The sequence below is a fragment of the Papaver somniferum genome, chromosome 8 (genome assembly GCF_003573695.1).
Source record: "Papaver somniferum cultivar HN1 chromosome 8, ASM357369v1, whole genome shotgun sequence".
Classification (NCBI taxonomy): Eukaryota; Viridiplantae; Streptophyta; class Magnoliopsida; order Ranunculales; family Papaveraceae; genus Papaver; species Papaver somniferum.
Window position 1 is genome coordinate 23902903 of NC_039365.1, and position 23758 is coordinate 23926660.

Here is a 23758-nt window from a genome sequence, read left to right on the forward strand (position 1 = left end):
ATAGACGAAAGTAAAATGAAAATGAAAATTTCGTGAATTAGTCGGTATTGTAGGTTGAGAATACACGTGGCACTCACTCGAGTAAGTGGGGAGATTGGGAGGGGTGGGACCTTGGAGTTTGCCAGCTCAACTGATCAAGTAAGCTTCCATCCGAAGGTTCAAGAAGCAGGATTTGACGGAATTAGGAATTACCAATAGGTACCATTATAGTGTTCTTAGTTAGTGGCAGGTTCACCCATTAAAGCCCACTAATCAGAGGTCCATAATTAAAAGAAAACATGAAAATGGATAAAATTTTGTAAGCCCAGGTCCTGTACACGTGTGGAACATATGAGGACGTATTTTTAAATACCGAAAACACCCTTAAGTATATAAAGCAGTAACCAAATCCATTTCTTCTTCATTTCTCGATATATTTTTCTTCTTCTTCTTCATTTTCTCATTTGTGGTTCGGTGAAAAGCTCCGGCTATGAAGATCTTCTGAGGTGTTGATCAATTCGTGAATTCAAAATAAGATTAATCGGTAGGTTCACTTCCTTACTGTTGGTATAGTTTAGGTTTTCATTTTTCCTTTCTTCTTCAAAAGCTAATTTTAATTTTAGGTTTTTTTTCTTCTCGGATTAGAGAAATTTTTATGTTTATAGCAAAATCTAATGTTTAGGTATTAGATCTGATGTTGATTCGGTTATATTCAAAGTTTTGTCATTGTTTTTGGATTCTATCAGCGTTTTTTAATTGATTTTTGGGTTCGATCCATGAGTACGTATATGTAATACTGAAATATTTGTTTTGATTCTGAGGTATTTCGTAAGTTGATTTACCTATACTGATCTTTATTTTAAGTTTTTTATTGATTCTATCTTAATCTGAGATCCAAATCTCTTGATTTCATGGGAAAAAGAATTCAAAATTCAGATTTTAAGGTTCCGAAAAGAGGAATTAAATTCAGTTTTTTTGTGTTTATGATCTTCATGCTTGATTCGTTAATTTTTTTACTTCAGTTTTGGTAAAAATACTTTAGATCTAGATAGATAGTGATGTTTTATGTTCATTTCATTATTAGATCTGATGTTTTAACTCGGTTTTGTTGGTCTTTGGTTTGTTTTTAGTTTGCTTTTGTGTATTAATCATCAGTACATATATGATGTACTGAAGGTTTTTGATGAAAATAGTCCAGATCTAGTTATAAAATCATGTTTTACGTTTGTTTCGTTTGTAGATCTAGAATTTTAGTTTCATTTTGTTGGCTTTTGGTTTGGTTTCAGTTTAGTTTTATGTATTAACCATCAGTACGTATATAACATACTGATTTTTCTGTGTTTACTATGCTTTTATATGTTTGGTTTCAGTTTTTGCTTGTGTATTAAACATCAGTACGTATATGACGTACCGTTTTTATGAATCTTGATCGTAATTATTCGATTTTTTGGTTAGATTTTGATGGTTTTAGCTTATTTGAACTCTCAATTTGATTTTCTAGTTATTTTCTTTCTTTATTTTCTCAAAATCACACTAATCATTCTTATTAAGAGTACTAAGAAGCTCTGTGCTGTAAGTTTTGTTGATTTGAATTGGATTGTTTTAGGAATTGTCATGATCTTCGTTGTTGTTGCAGTTTTTGAATCGTTTTTTTGGAATTGCTATTATGGATTATAGAGTGAAAATTGATAATAAATGTGCATATCTGGTGGTTCACCTGTTTCAGGTTATGCTAGATACAATAGGCCCTGAATTGCAAGTTCTTAATAAAAGTGAAAAATCGATTGCACTGAAGGCTGAATCATCGGTTGTTTTGACTCCGGATCAAGATAAAGAAGCAACTTATTGCCAATCAATTATGATAGATTAGCAAAGGTGTGCTGAAATTTTGGTTAAATCATAGTGTAATTTCAGTTTGGGCTTGGGAATTGTTGTCACATAATTCGAATATGTTTGCGTTCTGTTTATGTATATCGTAAAATTGGAAAACAATGATTAGGAAGAAGGATGACAGTGTAGATGTTCCCCTGAACCTTCCAATTGTTGTCTTTGCGATACCTGTGTGACTATGTTGTCCTAAGCTATATGATTCTGTGCAGGCAGTAAAGAAAGGAGACACCATCTTTCTAGGTCAATACATGTTCACAGGAAGTGAAACTACATCAGTTTGGCTTGAGGTAAGGCACTGAACTCTGACATTTGGAGGATTCATCAAAATTTTTTTACAGGCAGTTGATTTTTATTTCATGAATACGCAGTACGTATAAGGCGTACTGATAGAAACTTCTTTCGATTCTGTTTTATTCAGAGTTTTGTCACTTTTTTTTGTTTGATCCATGAGTACGTATGCGCAATACTGAAATATGTGCTAATTTATTTATAATTGATTCTAACAGATATGTACTTTACCTGGAAGCGGTGCAGCAGATATGTACTCGAATTGTAAGCAGCGGATATATACTCGAATTTGTAAGCAGTGCGACATATATGTACTCAGATTTGTAAGCAGTGCGGCATATATGTACTCAAATTTGTTAGCATATATGTACTCGAATTTGTGAGCAGTGTGCCAGATATGTACTCAAATTTGTAAGCAGTGTAGACACACACGTTTGGTAGTAGGGGGTATTATGGTCATTTCTATTTTTTTATTAATTTTGGACTTCCGGATAAAAAAAAATTCTGGTTGGACCTTACTATAAATAACTATATGGGCTTTGGACCAATCAACAAATTTTCCTTGACGGAAAGGCAATGAGGCATACCCGACCCGACTCCACAGGCGTCAATGAGTGAAAGTGCAAGTTCTACTTTTATCGGCTGCTTGGACAGCAGAAGTAGAAGGCAGAAGCAGAAGCAGAAATCAGAAACAAAATATTTTTGCTTCATAAAATACTTACTTTTCTGCTTCTATAAATGGTATACCCAAATTTTTGACTTTTTCCTTCCAGACCAGAAATCAAAAAGCCTTCTGGAGTGACAAACAATCCCAACTTCTCTGAAGGTAAGATGTGGCCAATACAGAATTAAATGGTGTTGCACATCTTTATGCGAGGTAGTACGAGAGTTCAGTTCACGTAGGAGCGTTTGTAGAGATTTATTTTTCCTTAGTTTTCGATAAATTATTAAGAAGAAAAAGAAATTTTACTTTTCCTTTGTTTTCGATAATTTTTTAAGAAGGAAAAAGAAGGGTGTATGTTGACAACCAGAAATTGAAGCGTAGCTTTCACCACAACAGCAGTACAATGGTGATAATAATACAATACAATTTAATGGACTCATGATACCCAGGGACGGAGCCAGAAATTTCATACAGGAAAGGTTAATAGACAAAACAAATTATTTAGGGGAGGCTTATTAAAAGATTTTACGTTTAATTAGTAAGAATTTTGAAGGATCACTAATAAAGCAAAAACAGGAGGGGCGGGGGCCACTCCTGAGCTCTACGTAGCTCCGTCCCTGATGATACCGCGCAAGGCAAGACAAATAAACACACAAAAGAAGGGCTTTAACACGATTTTCTTATAAAGTCGAGCAACGCTTCATAGTTGCGGTAAGAGGAGCCGTTGCAGCTAATACTACTACTCTGTTGTGCCATCTGTGAGACTTTGGTGGTTGATTTCATTAGCTCCTGCCTCTTATCACCATCCATCATGTCTCTAACGAACTTTTCCACAGTTGATCTGTTACAATTATCTTTCATGTCCATTCCAGTTTTCCATACCTCACTCACATACCTGCTATTTACCGGTTGTTCTGCGGAATGAGGCCAGCAAATCATGGGCACTCCAGCAACCATGCTCTCTAAAGTTGAATTCCATCCACTGTGCGTAAGAAATGCACCAACAGCAGGATGGTTTAGTACTTCCTCTTGCGGTGCCCATTCCACCATGTAACCTCTCTCTTTTGTAGCTTCAATCAGCTCGGCCGACATCTGACTTTTCTCATTGTCTTTGTCAGTAAGCGAATCCGGCCGTCTAACCCACAAGAATCTGTAACTGCTGTTAACTAGTCCATACCAGAGCTCCAACCATTGTTCCCTGCTAACCATAGCAAGGCTACCAAAGCTTACATAGACCACGGATTTCTCCGGCTGTTTGTCGAGCCAAGTCATACAACTTCTGTCTTCTTCATACAAACTAGCATTCGAGGAAACCGATACCGAAGAAGAAGAAGAAGAATTGGTACTACTACTTCTTCTTAGGGTACTCAACAGGGCATTCAGAGGTCCAACTGTGTATAAATTTGGCCAGTAAGAAGATCTCAAGCGCGAGATAATTGGAGCTTCGATTTCCTCAAACGTGTTAAGAATGTGAGCTGTAGCTCTAGTTGAATAAGATGTTTCTGTAATGACGAAATTTAAGTTGGGATCGTTTGCATCTTTAGCTCTGCAGAAACTTGGTAGATCTCTACACCGGAGAAAGTTTTCCATCCCCGGGACATTCTTTATCAATCGATCCATATCTTCATCTGCAACAACAATGTCGTGTAGTCAGCTTCATTACGTCTAGCTAATATAACTAGACAATTAAAAAGTTCACCTTTGAACGGTATTTCGCCGTTGTTTATAAGCTTCGGCAGACATAAGTAACACAAGGCACCGCAAGCACTGATGGTGCGAAAAGAAATGGACGGAATCCCCAGCTCATGTGCAACATCAATGGCAAAACCCAATATACCATCTGCTATGATACAAGAAACTGGACCTCGTGCGTCAGATCTAAACCGGTGATTGGAAGTAAGTAATTCCCGGAAACCGGGTTTCATAAATTTTTCTACTCTATCAAGCAAACCAAGAAAATCTGGGAAACTAGAGAAACCACTAGAATGAGGTTGATCAGAAAGACCGTCAGGAATAGCTTCAAAACAGAATCTTGGAAAACCGCCAAAACGGGACTGAACATCAGTGAAAGTAAGGTGCCGTGAGTGGTTCCTCTGGGTGTTTACAAAGGTCACACTGATTCCGGATATACAGAGAACTTCAGCTAATTTGAGCATGGAGTTAATATGGCCTTGTATTGGGAACGGGAAGATGAGTACATGAGGTGTTGTTTCGGCCATGATTCTTGTTTTTCCTTTGCCTTCTTTCTTCAGGAAAAATATCCAGAATCCGACCCTCAAGAAAGGAGTCAACGAGATGATGACTTTAAACAAAAACTAGTGGACACTGCCAATTTAGCCCCCACCATTGTTTTATGCTTTTATCCTTCATTTTTCTAAGAGAGTGCGAAATCTCATAAAACCGACACCGACAAAAAGAGTTGAGATACCCAAATTAAAAGAAGGCCAAATATTGATTGATTTAGTGCTAATACTAGTCGTCTCCTCATCGAGCTTTAGTAACGTTTTTACCTTCTCAGCATCTACCAGAAGCGCACGTAAGATCAAGCTCAAACGCGTGTAAGTTGATACACTAGTCTTCGTCATCAATCAATCATCATAGAGATTAAACGTATACACCGTAGATTCAGTAGCATTCATAATCAATTCATCAAATTTCCCAATCTTTATGCAAGCATGAAGGTATGGTAACTGATGCTGTTGTTGCAAATCAGAGTCCTCAGTGCCCTTGACAACTATTTTGCAAAGATGATCGGAGAAGTGCACCGCTAAAGAGTCAAAAAGATTATTGCCGAGCACTATAATCTGGTTTTGTTGCACACTGAGGTAAAGATATTTTACCAAAGCTTCTACTTTTGCAATTTTCCATTGAGCTTGCCATGTAAAATTTTCCTCTTGCGCCAACCATTCACTCCAAGTAGTTTATGTTTTTAGGAAACTCATAGGTCATATCCCTCTTTCAAAATTGTGATTTTTGGGACATACTATGAAGACAATTTTTCAAAAGATTATAATTGAGAACAAAATACATTATCCACACTAGCAAAGACGCACGTGCGATGCACTTGCCGACTTGTCGTTCCATTACAAAATATAGGGAGTAAACAAAACCGTGTCTGGAGTTGCAGCAAACCAAAAGCACTTATGATGAGTCTTGGCAGACTCTTCAGGGATGGATCTATACCAAAATATGTAGATGCGATCTAGAAGCAAGATAATTAACAGCAAATTGTAGTACAAAGAAAGAAATTGGAAAATTACGCACAGAAGCCATGATTTACACTCTATTTATTTCAATGAAACTCTGGAGTGTCTGTTCTACTAAAAGTACATATATTTGCTTATTTCGCTGTAAGTGTCATATGGTGTAAATTTCCAGAAACAACCTAATTTCGCTGTAGTATAATTTTCTGCCCTCATAAAGGAACCGTCAAGGAAGACTCGTCCCCCTTTGTAGGAGAAAAGTATGTTCTTCTGCACAGTCAAGAAATTATAATTCGCCATAATATTGACCATATCCACAGTTACTAACTTGTCTATAGCCTTACGTGTTGAGTTGATCACTGATATTCGTCATCGCAACAATGAAGTTCAGGACATATAACGCAACTAATGGTGTCATGTTAAGATTTACTATTTTTCTTTTGGCATGCATTTTTTTCACCCTTATTATTAAACACCAAAACACATTTTAAGAACTCAGCTAAAGAGAAAAGGTTGAAATCCATACATGCAGGAACCTAGCCAAACAACACCCATCGTCTTATAGCATCAGCTTCACTATCTTTCCTATTATCTGCAAAATGAAACATGGCATAGAGAGGCTATAGATAGCAGTTAAAACCTATAGACTGGGAGAACACTTAACATGTAAAGTAAATAATATGGCAGCCTGTTATCTAAAATACGATTTTCACACTTAAATGATCCAGCATACACGACTATATGTGAAAGTGTAAGTAGTCCAAGTAATGGATTTTCTTCTGCTCTAGATAAACTCGAAAACTTAGATTGCATTTAGGTTTAACATAAGCTAAGGTGGGCAATATTTGCAGTTTCCTGAAGCTGAGCGTATTGAGAATGAGCAATTGCTAAGACCATCGTGACATTTAGCATGTGCATTTTAGATTCTTCTGAACTAACATATCGAGAGTTGTTAAAATCAAAAGAATTTTGATTAGTTTAAAAAAAAATCACTTTCTTTTGATTAGTTTAAAAAAAAATCACTTAGAAATTTGGAGACAGAAAATAACCAACATAAACATATAGAAAAGAACTTACCACACAGTTTTATAAGAATGAAGTCAAATCAATGGACTCATAGCATTCCACTGGAATAGTAATTTTAATTTCATATGGACTGTGGAGTACTGCGGGATTCCTCGCCTGAAAAATTTAAAAATCAATTCGTTAAAATATAAGAACATCAACTAAAACTGGAGTTCATTTGAAATTCAAATTTTGTCTCATAGGAATTTTATCGATCACCGGATAGTCATAGCATTACAAAACCAATGAAGCGGAAAAAAGAGGTGAATTGTGTTCTAACATGTTCTACGAAGATAGAAAACGTTGTAGGTGATGCCCATGATGAAATCCAAATTTCAGTTGTTTAATTTTATTTGGATCCTGTTGGTGATTTTTTTCTGGGGGAAATAATAGTGTGATGGGTTAGATTTGAAATTACAATTCGATGGGTTTTTGAAAACAGCAAATGTCCCTCAAATCACCCCCAAATGTATCGCTTATAACTGCGATTTTGATTCAGTCGTCGGTGATCTTAATCTTGGGAACGAGTTATTGGGAATCCGTCTGCTTTTGATGATGACGCAACAGGAAAATATGAAACACGGAGGGGTAAATTGGTATTTTCCGTTCGAAAGACACCTTTTCTTTATTATATAGTAAGATGACTATTCACATAATATCTAAACAAAACGTTATCTTTCTTAGTTCTTCCTGGTTGTCAAATATGAATGAATGGTTTTCATCTTAATTATTACAAGTGACAGACAACCATGTCTATTAAAGTTATAATTCTCTTGTTATTTTCTTGCCTTCTTCTCAGAATTTCAGCTCAAACAGAAGCCGGAGCTCTAATAAAATGGAAAACCAGTTTAAATTCTCATTCTCTCACCTCATGGTCTCTTACGAATGGAAGCACCAACCCTTGTAAGTGGTCTGGTATTAAATGCGGCAGTTCAAACAGTGTTGTAGAGATAAACCTCGATAGTTCAGGTGTCGACGGAACGCTCGATCACTTCAATTTCTCAGTGTTTCCCGACCTTGTCTCTCTCAATCTCAATCTCAATAATCTGGTTGGTGATATCCCAACTCAAATCGGGTCTCTTCCAAAACTTACTTATCTTGATCTGGGAAGTAACAACTTCACAGGAAAAATGCCATCAGAAATCGGGAACCTCGTAGAGCTTCGTGTTCTTCGACTAACCAACAATACTCTTACCGGACCAATCCCGTATCAGGTTTGCAACCTTCAGAAGTTACGGCATCTTGATTTATCTGGAAACTTTTTAACAAATCCAGATCCAACTCGGTCTAAGGGCAGCATGTCATCATTGACTCATCTTGATCTCAATTACATTTCTTTGGCATCAGAAGTCCCACCTTTCATCTTCAACAGCCCAAAACTAGTCTATGTTGATATTTCATACAATCCTGACATAGGAGGTCCATTTCCAATTCAGTTCATCAAGACTTTGAAGAATATTCAGTTCCTTAATCTGATTGGTAATTCTTTACAAGGACCAATTCCAGCAGAAATCGGAAACCTTACCAAACTTCAAGACCTGAGGCTGAGTCGAAATCAGCTAAATGGTTCAATACCATCCGAGATTGGTCTGTTGGCCAACCTCAGAATTCTTAAATTGCATAAAAATCCATTGGAAGGGCCAATTCCATCTTCTATAGGAAACCTTAAGATGCTGCAAACACTAAGCCTTGCATATGTCAACTTGAACTCCAGCATCCCAGACGAGCTTGGCTTATGCACCAATCTTACCTTCCTGGAATTATCGTCGACCAATCTACAAGGTACTCTTCCGCCTTCGATGTCTTCCCTAATCCAACTCACTGACTTTGCAATCTCAAGTAATCAATTATCTGGTGAGATTCAACCATATTTACTGTCCAATTGGACCCAACTAGTTTCCCTTCAACTTCAAGGTAACTTCTTCACAGGAACTATTCCGACTGAAGTCGGTTTGTTGAGAAACCTCAATGTGCTATACATGCACAAGAATAAATTATCAGGTCCCATACCTTCAGAGATTGGAAACTTGTCGAATCTGATCGAGCTCGACTTATCTGAGAATTTTATTAATGGCTCAATTCCATCAAGTTTAGTAAACTTAACTATGCTTGAAGCCGTGCAGTTCCACACCAACCGACTCAGTGGAGTGCTTCCTGGAGAAATAGGTAACATGGAGAGCTTGATGATTTTCGACGTGAGCATGAACAAATTGCAAGGAGAGTTGCCTTCATCAATAACTCAGCTGCAGAAGTTAATACTCTTTCATCTCCATACCAACAAATTTACTGGTAGTATCCCCGAAGAGTTTGGTCCCGGGTCTTTAAAAAATGCAATCTTCTCTTACAACAATTTCACCGGAAAGCTTCCTCCCAACATTTGCATAGGAGGGAACCTTGTATACTTGGCAGCCAACAAAAATAATCTAGACGGACCAATTCCTGAAAGCTTTAGAAACTGCGCAAAATTATACAGAGTTCGGCTCGAGGACAACCTTCTTGAAGGAGACATCACAGATGCATTTGGTGTTTACCCAGTTCTGGAATTCATTGACTTGAGTAGAAACCAGTTATCGGGTGAATTGTCACCGAACTGGGGAGCATGCACCCAGCTTTCGTACTTCAGAATCTCGGAGAACATGATTTCAGGTGAATTCCCACCAGCTATCGCAAGCTTAAAATCTCTGGAAGATATTAGCCTTTCTTCAAATAAATTGTCAGGTCAGATTCCAGCGGATATGTTCAAGTCAGATTCAGTTATATTCAATCTAAATCTGAGCAGAAATAAGTTCTCAGGTCAGATACCCATAGAGGTTGGGAAATTAGCACGTCTGCGAAATTTGGATTTGTCCGTAAACAATCTCAGTGGGCATATACCTGGGGAAATTGGGGACTGCAAAGACATGATATCCTTGAAACTCAATGGCAACAGGTTAAATGGACCAATTCCATACCAGGTTGGGAATCTGGGGGCTTTGCAGTCTGAATTTGATCTCAGCCAAAATGAACTCAGTGGAGAGATATCACAACAGCTTGGGAATTTAAGAAATTTGGAGAGCTTGAATCTTTCTAACAACAAGCTATCTGGTTCAATACCCTCTTCTATACAGGGTATGTTAAGTCTTACATCTATTGATCTTTCACATAACGAACTTGAGGGCCCAGTTCCAGATGTAAAAGCAATCGAAAAAGATCCTGTCAGAGCCGTAGGAGGTAATCAAGGTCTGTGCAGCAATGAATTCAAGGGTTTGAGCCCTTGTAGAAGTACACCATCATCAGATAACCGCGGAAAAATCAATAAATGGAAATCGATAATTTCGGTAGTTGTTCCAGTTGCAGTATCACTGGTGATTCTGTTCGGAATTTTCTGCTGCTGTCATAACCGCAAAGGTGGCTCATATGAAGAAGAAAAACTAGATTCAGGTGGTGGAAGATTATTCTCAGTGTGGAACTACAATGGAAACGTGGTGTTCAAGGATATTGTAAAGGCAACAGAGAATTTCAATGACAAGTACTGCATAGGCAAAGGTGGACAAGGAAGTGTATACAAAGCAACCCTTGAAAATGACATAATTCTTGCTGTAAAGCGCTTCCATGATGCATCGTCATCATCCAGTGAATATGCATCCTCAGAGGCTACGCGCTACAAGAGTTTTGAATCTGAAGTAAATGCACTGACAAACATACGGCATCGAAATATTGTGAAAATGTACGGTTTCTCTTCGACCAAGGGATGCATGTTTTTGGTATATGAATATGTGGAGAGGGGTAGTTTGGCAAATGTGTTGTATAATGAGAATGAGGCAAAGATGTTGGACTGGTCAATGCGGTTTAAGATCATCAAAGGTGTGGCGCAGGCCTTGTCTTACTTGCACCATGACTGCACCCCGCCTATTGTGCACCGAGACATAACCGGAAATAACATTTTACTGAACCCGGAATATGAAGCTAAGGTCTCAGACTTTGGGACCGCAAGGTTGCTGAAACCAGATGAGTCTAACTGGACAGTACCAGTCGGCTCCTATGGCTACATCGCTCCAGGTACATTTCTTCTCCTTTGTCTAAATTTGCATTCCATATATATATATATATAAGGTGACAGTTTATTTCATTGAATCAATTCCTCTGCTACTGTTTTCAGAGCTTGCATCTACAATGAAGGTGACAGAGAAATGCGACGTATACAGTTTTGGAGTTGTTTCATTGGAAGTCTTATTCGGGAAACATCCTGGGGAATTCCTTTTGCACTTGCAATCTGAAGGACATGATCTATTTCTAGTGGATGCATTAGACAAGCACTTAACTCTCCCAACTGGAATAATTGCAGATGAATTGGTGTTAATAGTTACCCTTGCTTTGGCATGTACGCGTATATCTCCAAATTCTAGACCAACCATGGATTTTGTAAATCGTGAGCTGACAACAAATACAGTTCTTCCTTTGGATGAGAATTTTCACTTGCTCACGTTGCAGAAACTAATGAAGGTTTATTAATGTAAGCAAACTTGCTCTTATAGAAATATGAAAGCTTGCTCTATGTTTATTAATGTATTAGAAACTCAAAACCCCACCAATCATCCTTAGAGTTGGAAGTAGGTAAGGTGTCCGATGATTCGCTCATTGCATTATTCTTCGTCTTAATGTACTCTTCTAGTAGAAAATCTCTTAAAGCAGCTTCAATCTCATTCCATTGATTAAAATTAAAAGAAGGCCAAATATTGCTAGTGGTAATACTAGTCGTCTCCTTATCAAGCTTTAGTAACGCTTTAAACTTCTCAGCATCTACCAGAAGCGCACGTAAAATCAAGCTCAAACGCATGTAAGATGATACACTAGTCTTCGTCATCAACCAATCGTCATAGAGATTAAACGTATACACCGTAGACTCAGTAGCATTCAGAATCAATTCATCAAATTTCCCAATCTTTATGCATGCATGTAGGTATGATAACTGATGCTGTTGTTGCAAATCAGAGTCCTCAGTGCCCTTGACAACTATTTTGCAAAGATGACCGGAGAAGTGCACCGCTAAAGAGTCAAAAATATTTTTACTGAGCACTATAATCTGGTTTTGTTGCACACTGAGGTAAAGAGATTTTACAAAAGCTTCTACTTTTTGTTGGATTAACTTCAACATAGAAGTCACTAACAAGCTGTTTAGGACAAGATTAGGAAATTGATGTAATCCTAAGGGAATTAGAAGTCATCTAGTTCTAAGAAAAGGAAAGACATGTAATAAGGTAATAGGACTAGGAAAAGGAATTCATAGTTCTATATATATATGATCACCAAAGTTGTGGTTGATCATATGAGCAAGATTAGAGCTTGTGTTTAGTTTTGAGAGATTTTCTAAACATCAATAAACAGAGTTATCTTTATATAAGCTAAGTTTCATCTTGCAGTTGCCATTAATTGGTATCAGAGCTTGTTTCTGAGCCATGGCAAACGAAACCACCATTGTGGGTGCAAAACATTTCACGCCACCATCAATACAAGTTCCAATCCTCAACGCCACAAAGTACACAGTATGGGCCATGAGAATGAAGGTACTGATGAAAATCTACAAAGTTTGGGAAACAATTGATCCTGGTACATTGGACCCAGACAAAAACAATGTTGTCATTGGATTACTCTTTCAAGCAATACCAGAATGTCTTTTTCTACAAGTTGGTGAACAGGAAACTTCAAAGAAAATTTGGGATGCAATAAAGGCACGTAATCTTGGAGTTGATCGAGTTAAAGAAGCCCGTCTGCAAACCTTAATGTCTGAATTTGAAAGAATGAAGATGAAAGACACTGATACTATTAATAGCTTTGTAGGAAATCTATCAGAGATAACCTCAAAAGCTGCGTCACTTGGACAATCCATTGATGAAGATAAACTGGTAAAGAAGTTTCTCAATAGTTTACCAAGATCCAAGTATATTCATATCATAGCTTCTCTCGAACAAGTCTTAGATTTAAAGAAGACTAGCTATGAAGATATAATTGGAAGATTGAAAGCATATGAAGAGAGAATCCTTGATGAAGAAAACAATGGAGAAACTCAAGGAAAACTCTTGTACACAAACTCTTACCAACAAAACTCTGCGACAAGAGGAAGAGGTCGTGGAAGAGGTGGTAGAGTAAACAGAGGCCGAGGAAGGGGAGGAAGGTTTAACTCACAAGATAGAACAACAAGTCAGAATGATCAAAACCAAGGGAAAGAAAAGAAGGATAGATCAAACATTATTTGTTACAGATGTGATAAACCAGGACACTTCTCCTCTGTATGCCCTGAAAGAATACAAAAGATGGAAGAAGCAAACAGAATGAAACAAGGGAAGCAGATACAACTCTTTTCATGCACGAAGTTGTATTCTTAAACGAAGGGAAACTAATACCAAAGAACTACGAATCAAAGGATGGAGAAGAAGGAATCTGGTATTTAGATAATGGAGCCAGCAATCACATGACTGGTAAGAGACACTACTTTTCTGAACTCAATGAGAAAATCAAAGGACAAGTGAAGTTTGGGGATGGATCTTCTGTAGAAATTGAAGGGAAAGGATCAATTCTATTTCAGAGCAAGACCGGAGAACAGCTTGTCACAAACATCTACTTCATCCCAAACTTACAAAGCAACATTCTAAGTTTAGGACAAGCTACAGAAGTTGGATGTGATGTTAGAATGCGACAAGATTATCTAACAGTTCATGACCCAAGTGGAAGACTTTTAGTTAGAGTCTCACGCTCACAGAATAGACTCTACAAGATAAGTCTCATGATTGGAAGGCCATTGTGTCTGAATATGAGACTGGAAGATCAGACATGGAAGTGGCACGCAAGGTTAGGACACATAAGTTTCAGAACCTTAAAAATATGTCTCAGAACAAGATGGTTCGAGGGCTACCACAGATAAACGATGAATCAAGGATCTGTGAATCATGTTTAGTTGGGAAACAAACGCGTCAAGGTTTTCCAAAAGCAACAACATTCAGAGCCTCAAAGCCATTAGAGCTTCTTCATGCTGATTTATGTGGTCCTATTACACCACAAACCCTTGCAAATAACAAATACATATTTGTTATTATAGATGACTTCTCAAGATATATGTGGTCTATTCTTATGAAAGAAAAGAGTGAAGCATTTGACAGATTCAAAGCTTACAGATTATTCAATCCAACAAAGAAAAGAGTAATAGTGAGTCGAGATGTGGTATTCGATGAAAAAGCGAACTGGAAAGAAACTAATGATGGACCAAGTAGGGATCCAGGAATGTTTCACATGAGATGGGGTCAAGTAACTGATGAAGGCGAAGGACCCATAATCATCAATACCAATGGAAACAATGATGTTAATCAAGAAGAAGAAGAGAATAATGAAAACACTGAGAATAACGAAGAAGAAGAAGAAGAAGAAGAGGAAGAAGAAGAAGAGGAGATCGATGAAATAACTCAACCCATTCCACTGCGAAAATCAACAAGACAGATACAAAAGCCACAGTATCTGGAGGATTATGTTCTTCAAGCTGCAGAAGAATGTGAGATTGTGCTACTTTCTGTTAATGATGAACCAAGGAATTTTCAGGAAGCAAAGGTCTCGACTAAATGGACACAAGCATGTAGAGAAGAAATTATTTCAATCAACAAAAACAAGACTTGGTTTCTAGTTGATAAGCCAGAGGCAGCATCAAACTCATGGGAAATTCACCTCTAAGACGTTAAGACAGCATTCTTACATGGTGAATTGCGAGAAGATGTGTATGTTTAACAACCAGAAGGTTTTGAAGTAAAAGGACAAGAGCATAAGGTTTATAAGTTATCAAAAACTCTATATGGTTTAAGACAAGCTCCTCGAGCCTGGAATACAAAGTTATATCAAATCTTAAGAGAAATCAGATTTGTTAAGTTCTCTAAAGAAACATCAGTATAAGAAGAGAAGAAAAGGGAACGCTTCTTGTGATTGCAGTCTATGTGGATGATCTATTTTTGACTGGCAACTCCCTTAAGGTGATCAATGAGTTCAAGAGAGAAATGTCATCAAAGTTTGAGATGTCAGACCTCGGAAAACTCACTTATTACCTTGGCATAGAAGTCCATCAAGGAGTAGATGGGATTCAGATTAAACAAGAAGCTTATGCAAGGAGAATTCTGAAAGAAGCAGGACTTGAAACTTGTAATCCAACTAAGATACCAATGGAGTTTAGACTTAAAGTTTCAAAGGCACAAGAAGAAGCAGAGATTGATTCAACGAGTTATAGAAGAAATGTTGGATGCCTAAGATACTTATTACACACAAGACCAGATTTGGCTTTCTCTGTGGGAGTAGCAAGCCGTTATATGCAGAGTCCACGCAAGTCTCATGGTGATGTAATAAAGCAGATATTGAGATATCTAAGAGGAACAATCAGCTGTGGATTGAAGTATGGTCGAGGAGGATCAAAAGGAATTGTTGGGTATAGTGACAGCAGTCATAATATTGACCAAGATGATGGAAAAAGTACAACTGGTCATATATTTTATCTAGGAGAAGCACCTATTACATGGTGTTCACAGAAGCAAGACACTGTAGCCCTCTCATCCTGTGAAGCTGAGTTCATGGCCGCAACAGAAGCAGCTAAACAATCAATATGGCTTCAAGAACTGTTGGGTGAAATCAAAGGAAGAGAACCTGAAAAAGTTCTCATCAAGATTGATAATAAGTATGCAATTGCATTCACTAAAAATCCAGTGTTTCATGGGAAGACGAAACACATTCACAAGAGGTATCATTTCATACGAGAATGCATCGAGAAGGAGGTCATTAACGTAGAACACATACCTGGAACTGAGCAGAAGGCAGATATATTAACAAAGGCATTGGCTCGGATCAAGTTTGAAGAGATGAGGAAATTAATAGGAGTACAAGATTTTTCTCAAGCACAGTTGAAGCTTAAGGGGGAAAATGTTGGATTAACTTCAACATAGAAGTCACTAACAAGCTGGTTAGGACAAGATTAGGAAATTGATGTAATCCTAAGGGAATTAGAAGTCATCTAGTTCTAAGAAAAGGAAAGACATGTAATAAGGTAATAGGACTAGGAAAATGAATTCATAATTCTATATATATATATGATCACCAAAGTTGTGGTTGATCATATGAGCAAGATTAGAGCTTGTGTTTAGTTTTGAGAGATTTTCTAAACATCAATAAAGAGAGTTGTCTTTATATAAGCTAAGTTTCATCTTGCAGTTGCCATTACTTTTGCAATTTTCCATTGAGCTTGCCAAGTAAGATTTTCCTCTTGCGCTAACCATTCACTCCAATGAATGACATTCAGATACAGTGTCCCAGTTGTAGGATTGAACATAAAAATTGCACCATTAATGTTGGTTTTGCGGACATTATAGACGTACGTGTCATCGAGAAACCATGTTGTTCTTTGTCTGTCTTTGTTGAAGAAAATCATGTCTTCATTGATATGGGATATAGTTTCTATTGATTCATAAGAAGCAAACCTCTGTAGTGGTATTTCCATAATAAGCAACAGATGTGAAGCTTCAAAAATCGCATACGCCCACCCTCCTTTTAAGTAGTACAAAAAAAGAAAAACCTTTCAGAAACAGAAAGTCTTCTAACGAGAAGACAGTAGTGTTGTGTATATATAACCTGAAACGAATAAGTACTGTTGTGTAGGAATTCGAAATGCAATAGGATTTGAATCCGAGCGGTCTTAGGAAATTTCCGAGGTTTTTTTATTCCTCTTTTCTAAATTATGATTTTTGGGACATACAGAACAAAGCATTACTCTGAAAATAATATTTCAAAAGATTAATACTCGGAAGTTGATTGAGAACAAATACATTGAAGAATTGTAGTAGCACATTAACTCGGATTGTCTGGAAGTAACAAGGTCTTATGCGTCCCCTACTTTCTCAATAATTCAATTCCTAAAATATAAAGAATCACAAGTAATCTGGTATCTAATATCGGCTTCAAACCTCGGTGTTTCTTTGATAAAACTATTTACAATCCCTTCCAGTGTTCTGTAAATACCTTTTCTGACTCTTTTACTTTCATTTATTTTCCGAACAAATTCAACAAAAACCTCTTTTAGACGTATGTTTTTTTTCTTTTTCTTTACTGATAATCCCCCCTATGTTATAAAATGGGCTTTTGATCCCCCCTTACAACCCTCTCCCCGAAGAAAGCCTTTTATGCCTTTGCCTCAGGAGTCAGGAAACTGACCTGCTTGTATGTCTCCAAGATCTCACCCTCAAATCAAAACTTCGAGACGGCAGTCACAATCCAGCAACTAATTTCATCCAACGAAGAGGTTGCTGCAGCCTAAATAACTTTTGATTGCCATCTCAGGAAAACAAAACCTGGTGGAAAGAAAATTTGGTAATTTCTGTACATGTATATCACTCTTAGTCATCTGGATCCATTTCCTCATCTTGCGTTGAAGGTGGGCTTGAATCTGTTCCGGTTTCATCAGATTCTTGCTGCCCATCCAAATCTGTATCATCTTCCTGTGACTCACTTTCACCTGCATTAGCACTTTCTTTTGAAATAGTTGTTTTCGAGACTGTTGCAAGACTATGCTTCATCCATTTAGGACACTCATCTTCACCTCCATATAGTAACCGCTCACTTTTGTCCTTTACTGGAATTGGAATCTCAGCGGATTCTGAGGTTCTACACGAACACTCTGGAAGTGGGTGAGAAAGGAAGGAGGTTGGTTTAGACAGGCGGGATTGCCTTACAAGGCCTTCCTCGGTCAAGCTCCTGTTAAGATGTTCTTGCACTGCAATGGTCCAGTTGCGCCTTGGATGGTACAAATGATCACTGATGTTACTTAATAGGTCGATAAGAACTTTTCTGCCCAACAGAACATAAAAAGAAAATCAGAAAAGATTTATAGATCAAAGAATGACAGAATAGCCAAAAAATGTAACTGCTCTATGTCTAATTTCTCAACCTTGCTATAGTTTAAGCTGCAGATGCAGACAATGTAATTTAACTCTCTTATTTTCTCTTGTTATCTTTCACTTTGTCTTTGAGATTGAACTAGAAATTAAAAGAGATGAACTATAATTGATTCGGCTGCCAATAGAAGATATAAACTAAAGATTAGCAGGTAAGTTTACCTGTCAGGTCGATAAGTTCTAACTGATGCCATCTCATACAGCCGGTGCCCCATCACTAAACTTGAAAATTCTGGCGAGCCAGTACCGTCATTATTAAAACCAGGAAAGAATGCATCTGCTTCTAGTGACACAATGTAATCGAGGGCATCCCAAAGTAGCCTGTGGGCCTGCGACCTCAGATCTGAAAGTGAAGGGTCTGGTTCTGTGTCTCTCTCAGTAATCCACCCATACCAACCTTCTTTTTCATGCTTATAAATAGGTCTATCTGGTGGTGGAGGAAGAGGTCGAGGCCGAGGACCAGCCTTTTTCCACTCTTCTTCAAGTTGTTTCTTACTTTTCCTTGGAGGGGGCTGGAATTCATCTGAAGGAAGAGAAGTTTCAGGGCCGATCAGGCTGGACAGCTCTTCCTTACTACACAAGGAAGTACGATCAGCTATGTTGGAGTACATGGCACGCAGAGGGATTAAAACCCGTTGTCCTCCAAATATTTCAGAACCTGACACGTATATTATTGTTTTAGGAGAATAGCTCATGGCACGAAGGAGAAGTCCCACCTGTAAAAGTTAAAAAAGTTTGAGTGGTTTGTAGCAGCTTTCGGAGAGTGAATCTTTTAATCAGACTGACATAGAAATATGTTTCAGCAGATTTTATGGTACTAGATGTAAAAAAAAAAATTGAATCAGGAACTCATAAAAGGTTGCAAATGTCTTATAAATTTTCCAGGCATTTGCTTCGTTTACCTCTTCAGGCATGAGGGGGCATGAACCATTTGCTCTTTTCATATGTGAATCCACAACCAGATCATCTTTTAAAATCCCTTGATTAATCATCTGTGCTCTTCGGTACTGTATAAGTTCAGTATGAATATCCTAAACAAAATACGTAGGTAAAAGCTGGAGTCAGGAAAGGGTGAAAAGAAGACAAGCGACAGATGATGTTTTCAGATTCATACAGAACAAGCAGCGTCAAAAATATAGATGAACCAACTAATCTAACTTCCCTGATAGCATGTCCGAGATGATCAAAAACAAGGTATGACAAACACAATCTCTTCTTAACAAACAAGTACTGTATAGAAGGAAAACTAGAAGATAGAGGAAAGATAACAGTAAACAATAAAGATACCACAAGTACAACATCTATAAAGAAATACAAGACTAACCTGAAAAAGTTCTGCACAGCCATGATATGCTAAGGCATCTCGTGTAAGACCAGGATGAAAAGAAAGGAAAGGTTGGCCCCAAGCTCTTAACCTATTCATGAGAGAAGAACTGTTACGGACAAAACCCACAGTTCCACCAGGCAAAAGGGATTGCAAATACACATAACATAGGTGCTATAAATTGGGATAGAGTGCATGCTACCGCCAGTAAGAGTTTCTAAAAATCATAAAACATACCTTTCCACCATCCGGTGCCCAAGTGCCTGTATTTCTGGCCGGAAATGAAGTGCATGAAAAGCTACTCCGCATCGCAGTCGCTGATACTCGCCCATGCTAGGTGGGAGGATAGACTGAAGAGAATAAACACACTATTAGGGAAAACTTCCACTTTTATTGTCCTTCAACTCAAAATACGTGATAGCTGAAGCTAAAACATCTCAAAAAGTGCCTGGGTATTATGTCTAGCTAACGAGTGTTGAAATGTGCAGAAAAAAGAAGAAGGAAAGACATTGCACAAAAGGTAACATAATTTGAATGTAAACTATAATATTCTGCATTTGAGCGTACTTGTAAGCCTCCACCATCAGTAAGCACCAGCCCTACAACTTTACTGTTCCTTAATTTGGGTAAGACATCTTTGATATAGAAATTTGGAGTGGCAGAACTTTTTGGTTTGAATATAGGAAACTTGTTGCTTTTTCTTGCGTCCTTCAGATTATTTGGCAGGCTCTTCACAACAATTACATCTTTTGCAAGAGCTGCAATGAATTGATCCTCATCGTAAAGATAAGAGAAGCTCTTGAATTTGGAACTGCACGAAAGAGGAGTTGAAAGCAACTGGTTATAAGCTTGAAACTTTTACTCACATTTATTCTAGTAATTCAAAACGCAAAGAAACATGAAGAATCAACAAAAGAAACTATGAAAAGCAACCTGATTCCTTTGGAACGAGTACTTTCTTGAATCTCTGGAAGCACAAGAGTAGCATTAAGAAGCCTGGATATGCTGACAAGATCACAAATCTAGCAAATTAACAAACATGTTACAAACTCTCGATAGCAATTACGAGATATTGAACTTTTGACGAGATATTGAATTTGTGAATATGAAAAGAAACCTACCGAGGATCTTATCTTCTCGAAGCCACCAAAAATTTTAGCATATATAAATCCATTATTATGTTCATTTGGCTCTGCAACAAGTAAAATAAGATATCTGTTATGCTTCAACTGCATAACTTAGTAACTTAAAATGCTAAAATATTATAAATGATAGATAAAACAAGTTTCGGGAAAAAAATGTAACTGAAACTATTTTTCTGAGTAAAATTGTCATATTCTGATCCCGTGGAAGTTAATATTTCTGTAAACATTCACAGATCAGCTGTTGAAGACCTAAACTTCTTAATTAGCCAATATTATAAAGATAGAGTAAGATAGTTTGAGTTTTCTCCGGGCAATGGACAAAATAAGATGGCTAATGCACTTATCTCCAAACACTAGGCGAACTTGATCGAACTAGTAGATGGGTTAAGCAAAATGATTCGAAAGTGTTTCTCTTTAATTATTACTGGTTTCTTGAAATATCATTAAAAAAAAATCGTTTTTATGTACATACATATGTTAAGCTTCTTGTGTAAAGAAGTAAGCAAATCCTGAAGATTCTTCACATTGATAGATGGATAATGATTTTCCTAGAACTGTGTATCATTGTTGAACATGACTAACAAAGGCGCCAAGAGTTGTAGCACCATGATAGTATTCAAGACACGTGTTATAACCATATGCAATCTGAAGAGAAGATTGTATTGCAATGAACGAAATGTAGGCACAAAAGACACAGTTAATGATGAATACATCAAAATTTCATTTAAGAAAATTCATGATGGAGAGATTTTGGGTTACATACTGCAAGATAAGCAGATACTAAATCCTAAGGTGAGTTGTTCAACAGAATCTTACCAGGATATTTGATCCTTGGATTTGCATATGGCTGCAAAGACTCCAAAGGTTTGACGTTCCCCCATAACCTTCTGAACCGCGGGCTCTTTAAAATTACGAATTGGAAAAGATAATAAAAACAAGGTCAATATCAACAGCAGTACATCAATTGGCTAACAACAAGGGAAGACAGTTGCTATCTGGAGAACTGCCAAGAAGCTAAAACACCAATTGGATAAAATAGTGAGATTAAACAACTACCTCTCTGTTAATTATGAGAGTAACAGCTTCAGTATTACCCGGCCATGCATTGGACCGTCTTAAAACAGCGGTTGAAGTTGAATTATTAGCAAGAAGAAGATGCACCAGCAAAGACAGCAAAGATAAGATAAGTCCACCAAGTGCTGCCCATTTAATTTTGGATCTTATCATCTTGGTTTGTCACCAAGCCTACCACACCTCCAATCTACACCTTACAAACTAGCAGAGTTACCGATTTGTCAACACTTTTTATACCACGACATCCAACTTGAATAGGACATCGTAAGAACAAATCTGTAAAACACAAAACAGTACCTAATCAAAACAAACATAAATCAGATTCAAAACTCAAAACAGATCATTCTATCAGACATTACTTTCCCTAACCTCAAATTCTAATCAAGTCAATGCTAATCAAATCTGGAAAGTATTACTTGTATTGCAGCTTCCATAAACATGCACATTATTCTAATTACTTTAAAGAGAAACAAATAAATTTCGTTCTCAACACATTCATGGCATTGATTACAGTAAGAACCTAAGAATCAAAATGTTCTAATCTAATCACTCACGACATGGGTTTAAGTACTGTTCAAAGTGAAAAGCACAGAGCAAGACAGACAGGCAGAGTTTTCTCAATCAGATTCAGTATTCAATTCACTCAACAAAAATAGAATCATTCATGTCAGTTCAAACTTAGTTGCATACATTTATTCACAACTTACCATCATTATCAACCAATCAAATCAATCCTCATTATCAACAAAACAAGAATTCCCACCTCATGATCAGAAAAACCAAATTTACCTAAGATTATCAAAATTTGAATAGAAAAATCAACTGCGATAGATCAAAATCGACTGTAATAGATCTAATTGGAGATCTTGAATAGTAATAACAAAACAGAAACAATAAGAGGAAGGGATCTAGGGTTTATAGAATCAAACAAAGATTAAGAGACAAAAGCATTGAAGATTCGAACCTTGGGTGAATCAAGGTTTTCGAGACTCGGATTCAATTAAAAAATTATGTAATTTCAAAAGAGAGAAGAAGAAGAAGAAGAAAGCAACGGGAGAAGTTTGAAGAAGTGTAATGTTTTTCTAGTTAATACTGTTTTTGTAAGGTCACTACTAAAAACAAAATCTGGGCCTATTTTTGTATTCTTTACCATAAAGATATAATTGTTTATTTTATTTTTCTGTGGGAAAATTAAATTTTATTATGGTTTTTGGTGTATCATGGGGGAGTTTGAGAGTGATATTCAAGTTTTCTCTGACTGACTACCTCTGGTTATGAATTCAATTTATGCAGTGAAAACAACAGAGAGTTTTCTTAAAATGTTATTCTCTTCTGTGTCTTAAAAACAATTTTACTTCCAAAATGTCTTTTTTTTTTGTAGGGTAGGGGTGTACTTGTTTTTGAGAAAGACTGATTTACCCATTGGGACTTTTGTTTTGGAGAAAACTTTTGTCGGTATTGAGATATGCAAATTTTTGTTTGCGGGATATGTACCCTTCGACAGGAATCGGGAGTTCTCTCTCTGTGGTGATATGGGTTGCAAAGGCCATACGTTAGTACATACTAGTAGCATCCTCAGCTACTTGTAAAGTAAGGTTAATAGGAGGAGCAGATAACCATACTTCCTCTAATCTATCAACTCTAGCTATTATTCTTGACAGAACATCTGCCACCTTACTCATCTCTTTACGCACATAACTACAATGTCAAGAATTAAAAAGCTTAAGAAGTTCTTTGATATCTCTAATTAAATTATGAAGCCTCCGATCAATGTTGAATGAATCTTTGTTAACTGCATCAACCACCAGCATGGAGTCTAGTCAGCGACAGAACCAGGAATTTATGCATGGGGTGGCTTAAAAAAAATCTCAGTTTCCGAATACTTACTAGTTTACTACACCAGGATCACTTTTTCGATGGAGTAAACCTTTCGTAAATATAGATTACTGGGGTGTTAGTCCGTCGAAAAGACTATCATAAATAAGGGTGTTGAATCTTACAGTATGCTATCTGTTTTGTAAAAGAGACACTTCCTTTGATGGCAGCACAAAGTTACTTGGAAGAAAATATCTTACGACGATCAATCATTCAAGAAAGTAGATAACAGTCATAATGACACCACTCAATCTAGTATGGATTCAAAAAAACATACTGTGATCGGAGAACTACGGCAAATGGAT

At 37.2% G+C, this 23758-nt stretch overlaps 3 protein-coding genes across 7 annotated transcripts; 1 reads left to right on the forward strand and 2 right to left on the reverse strand.

Moving 5' to 3' along the window:
- Positions 1-3177: 3177 nt before the first annotated feature.
- LOC113304545 (7-deoxyloganetic acid glucosyltransferase-like) lies at positions 3178-7622 on the reverse strand. 2 transcript variants are annotated; one of them, XM_026553681.1, is made up of 4 exons: positions 7370-7622; positions 7102-7206; positions 4521-6616; positions 3178-4449 (listed from the first exon to the last, which is right to left on the reverse strand). In XM_026553681.1, exons 3-4 carry the CDS (start codon positions 5038-5040, stop codon positions 3488-3490), a joined length of 1482 nt encoding a protein of 493 aa, XP_026409466.1. In that variant the 5' UTR covers positions 5041-6616; positions 7102-7206; positions 7370-7622; the 3' UTR covers positions 3178-3487. The 2 variants fall into 2 exon arrangements, with proteins under 2 accessions (XP_026409466.1, XP_026409467.1); XM_026553682.1 differs by lacking the exon at positions 7370-7622 and adding an exon at positions 7309-7333.
- Positions 7623-7765: 143 nt separating this feature from the next.
- On the forward strand, positions 7766-11702 carry LOC113304547 (MDIS1-interacting receptor like kinase 2-like). The gene is made up of 2 exons (XM_026553683.1): positions 7766-11127; positions 11228-11702. Exons 1-2 carry the CDS (start codon positions 7839-7841, stop codon positions 11578-11580), a joined length of 3642 nt encoding a protein of 1213 aa, XP_026409468.1. The 5' UTR covers positions 7766-7838; the 3' UTR covers positions 11581-11702.
- Positions 11703-16851: 5149 nt separating this feature from the next.
- On the reverse strand, positions 16852-22877 carry LOC113304548 (protein EMBRYO SAC DEVELOPMENT ARREST 30-like). Of its 4 annotated transcripts, XM_026553687.1 has the most exons (12): positions 22543-22877; positions 22286-22367; positions 21561-21854; positions 21321-21405; positions 20481-20551; positions 20293-20381; positions 19927-20170; positions 19597-19709; positions 19360-19450; positions 18938-19066; positions 18198-18751; positions 16852-17928 (listed from the first exon to the last, which is right to left on the reverse strand). In XM_026553687.1, the coding sequence occupies exons 3-12, from the start codon at positions 21729-21731 to the stop codon at positions 17478-17480; spliced, it is 1998 nt and encodes a 665-aa protein (XP_026409472.1). In that variant the 5' UTR covers positions 21732-21854; positions 22286-22367; positions 22543-22877; the 3' UTR covers positions 16852-17477. The 4 variants fall into 4 exon arrangements, with proteins under 4 accessions (XP_026409472.1, XP_026409469.1, XP_026409470.1 ...); XM_026553684.1 differs by lacking the exon at positions 22286-22367; XM_026553685.1 differs by lacking the exon at positions 22543-22877 and having other exon boundaries at positions 22286-22518.
- Between the last annotated feature and the right edge of the window lie 881 nt (positions 22878-23758).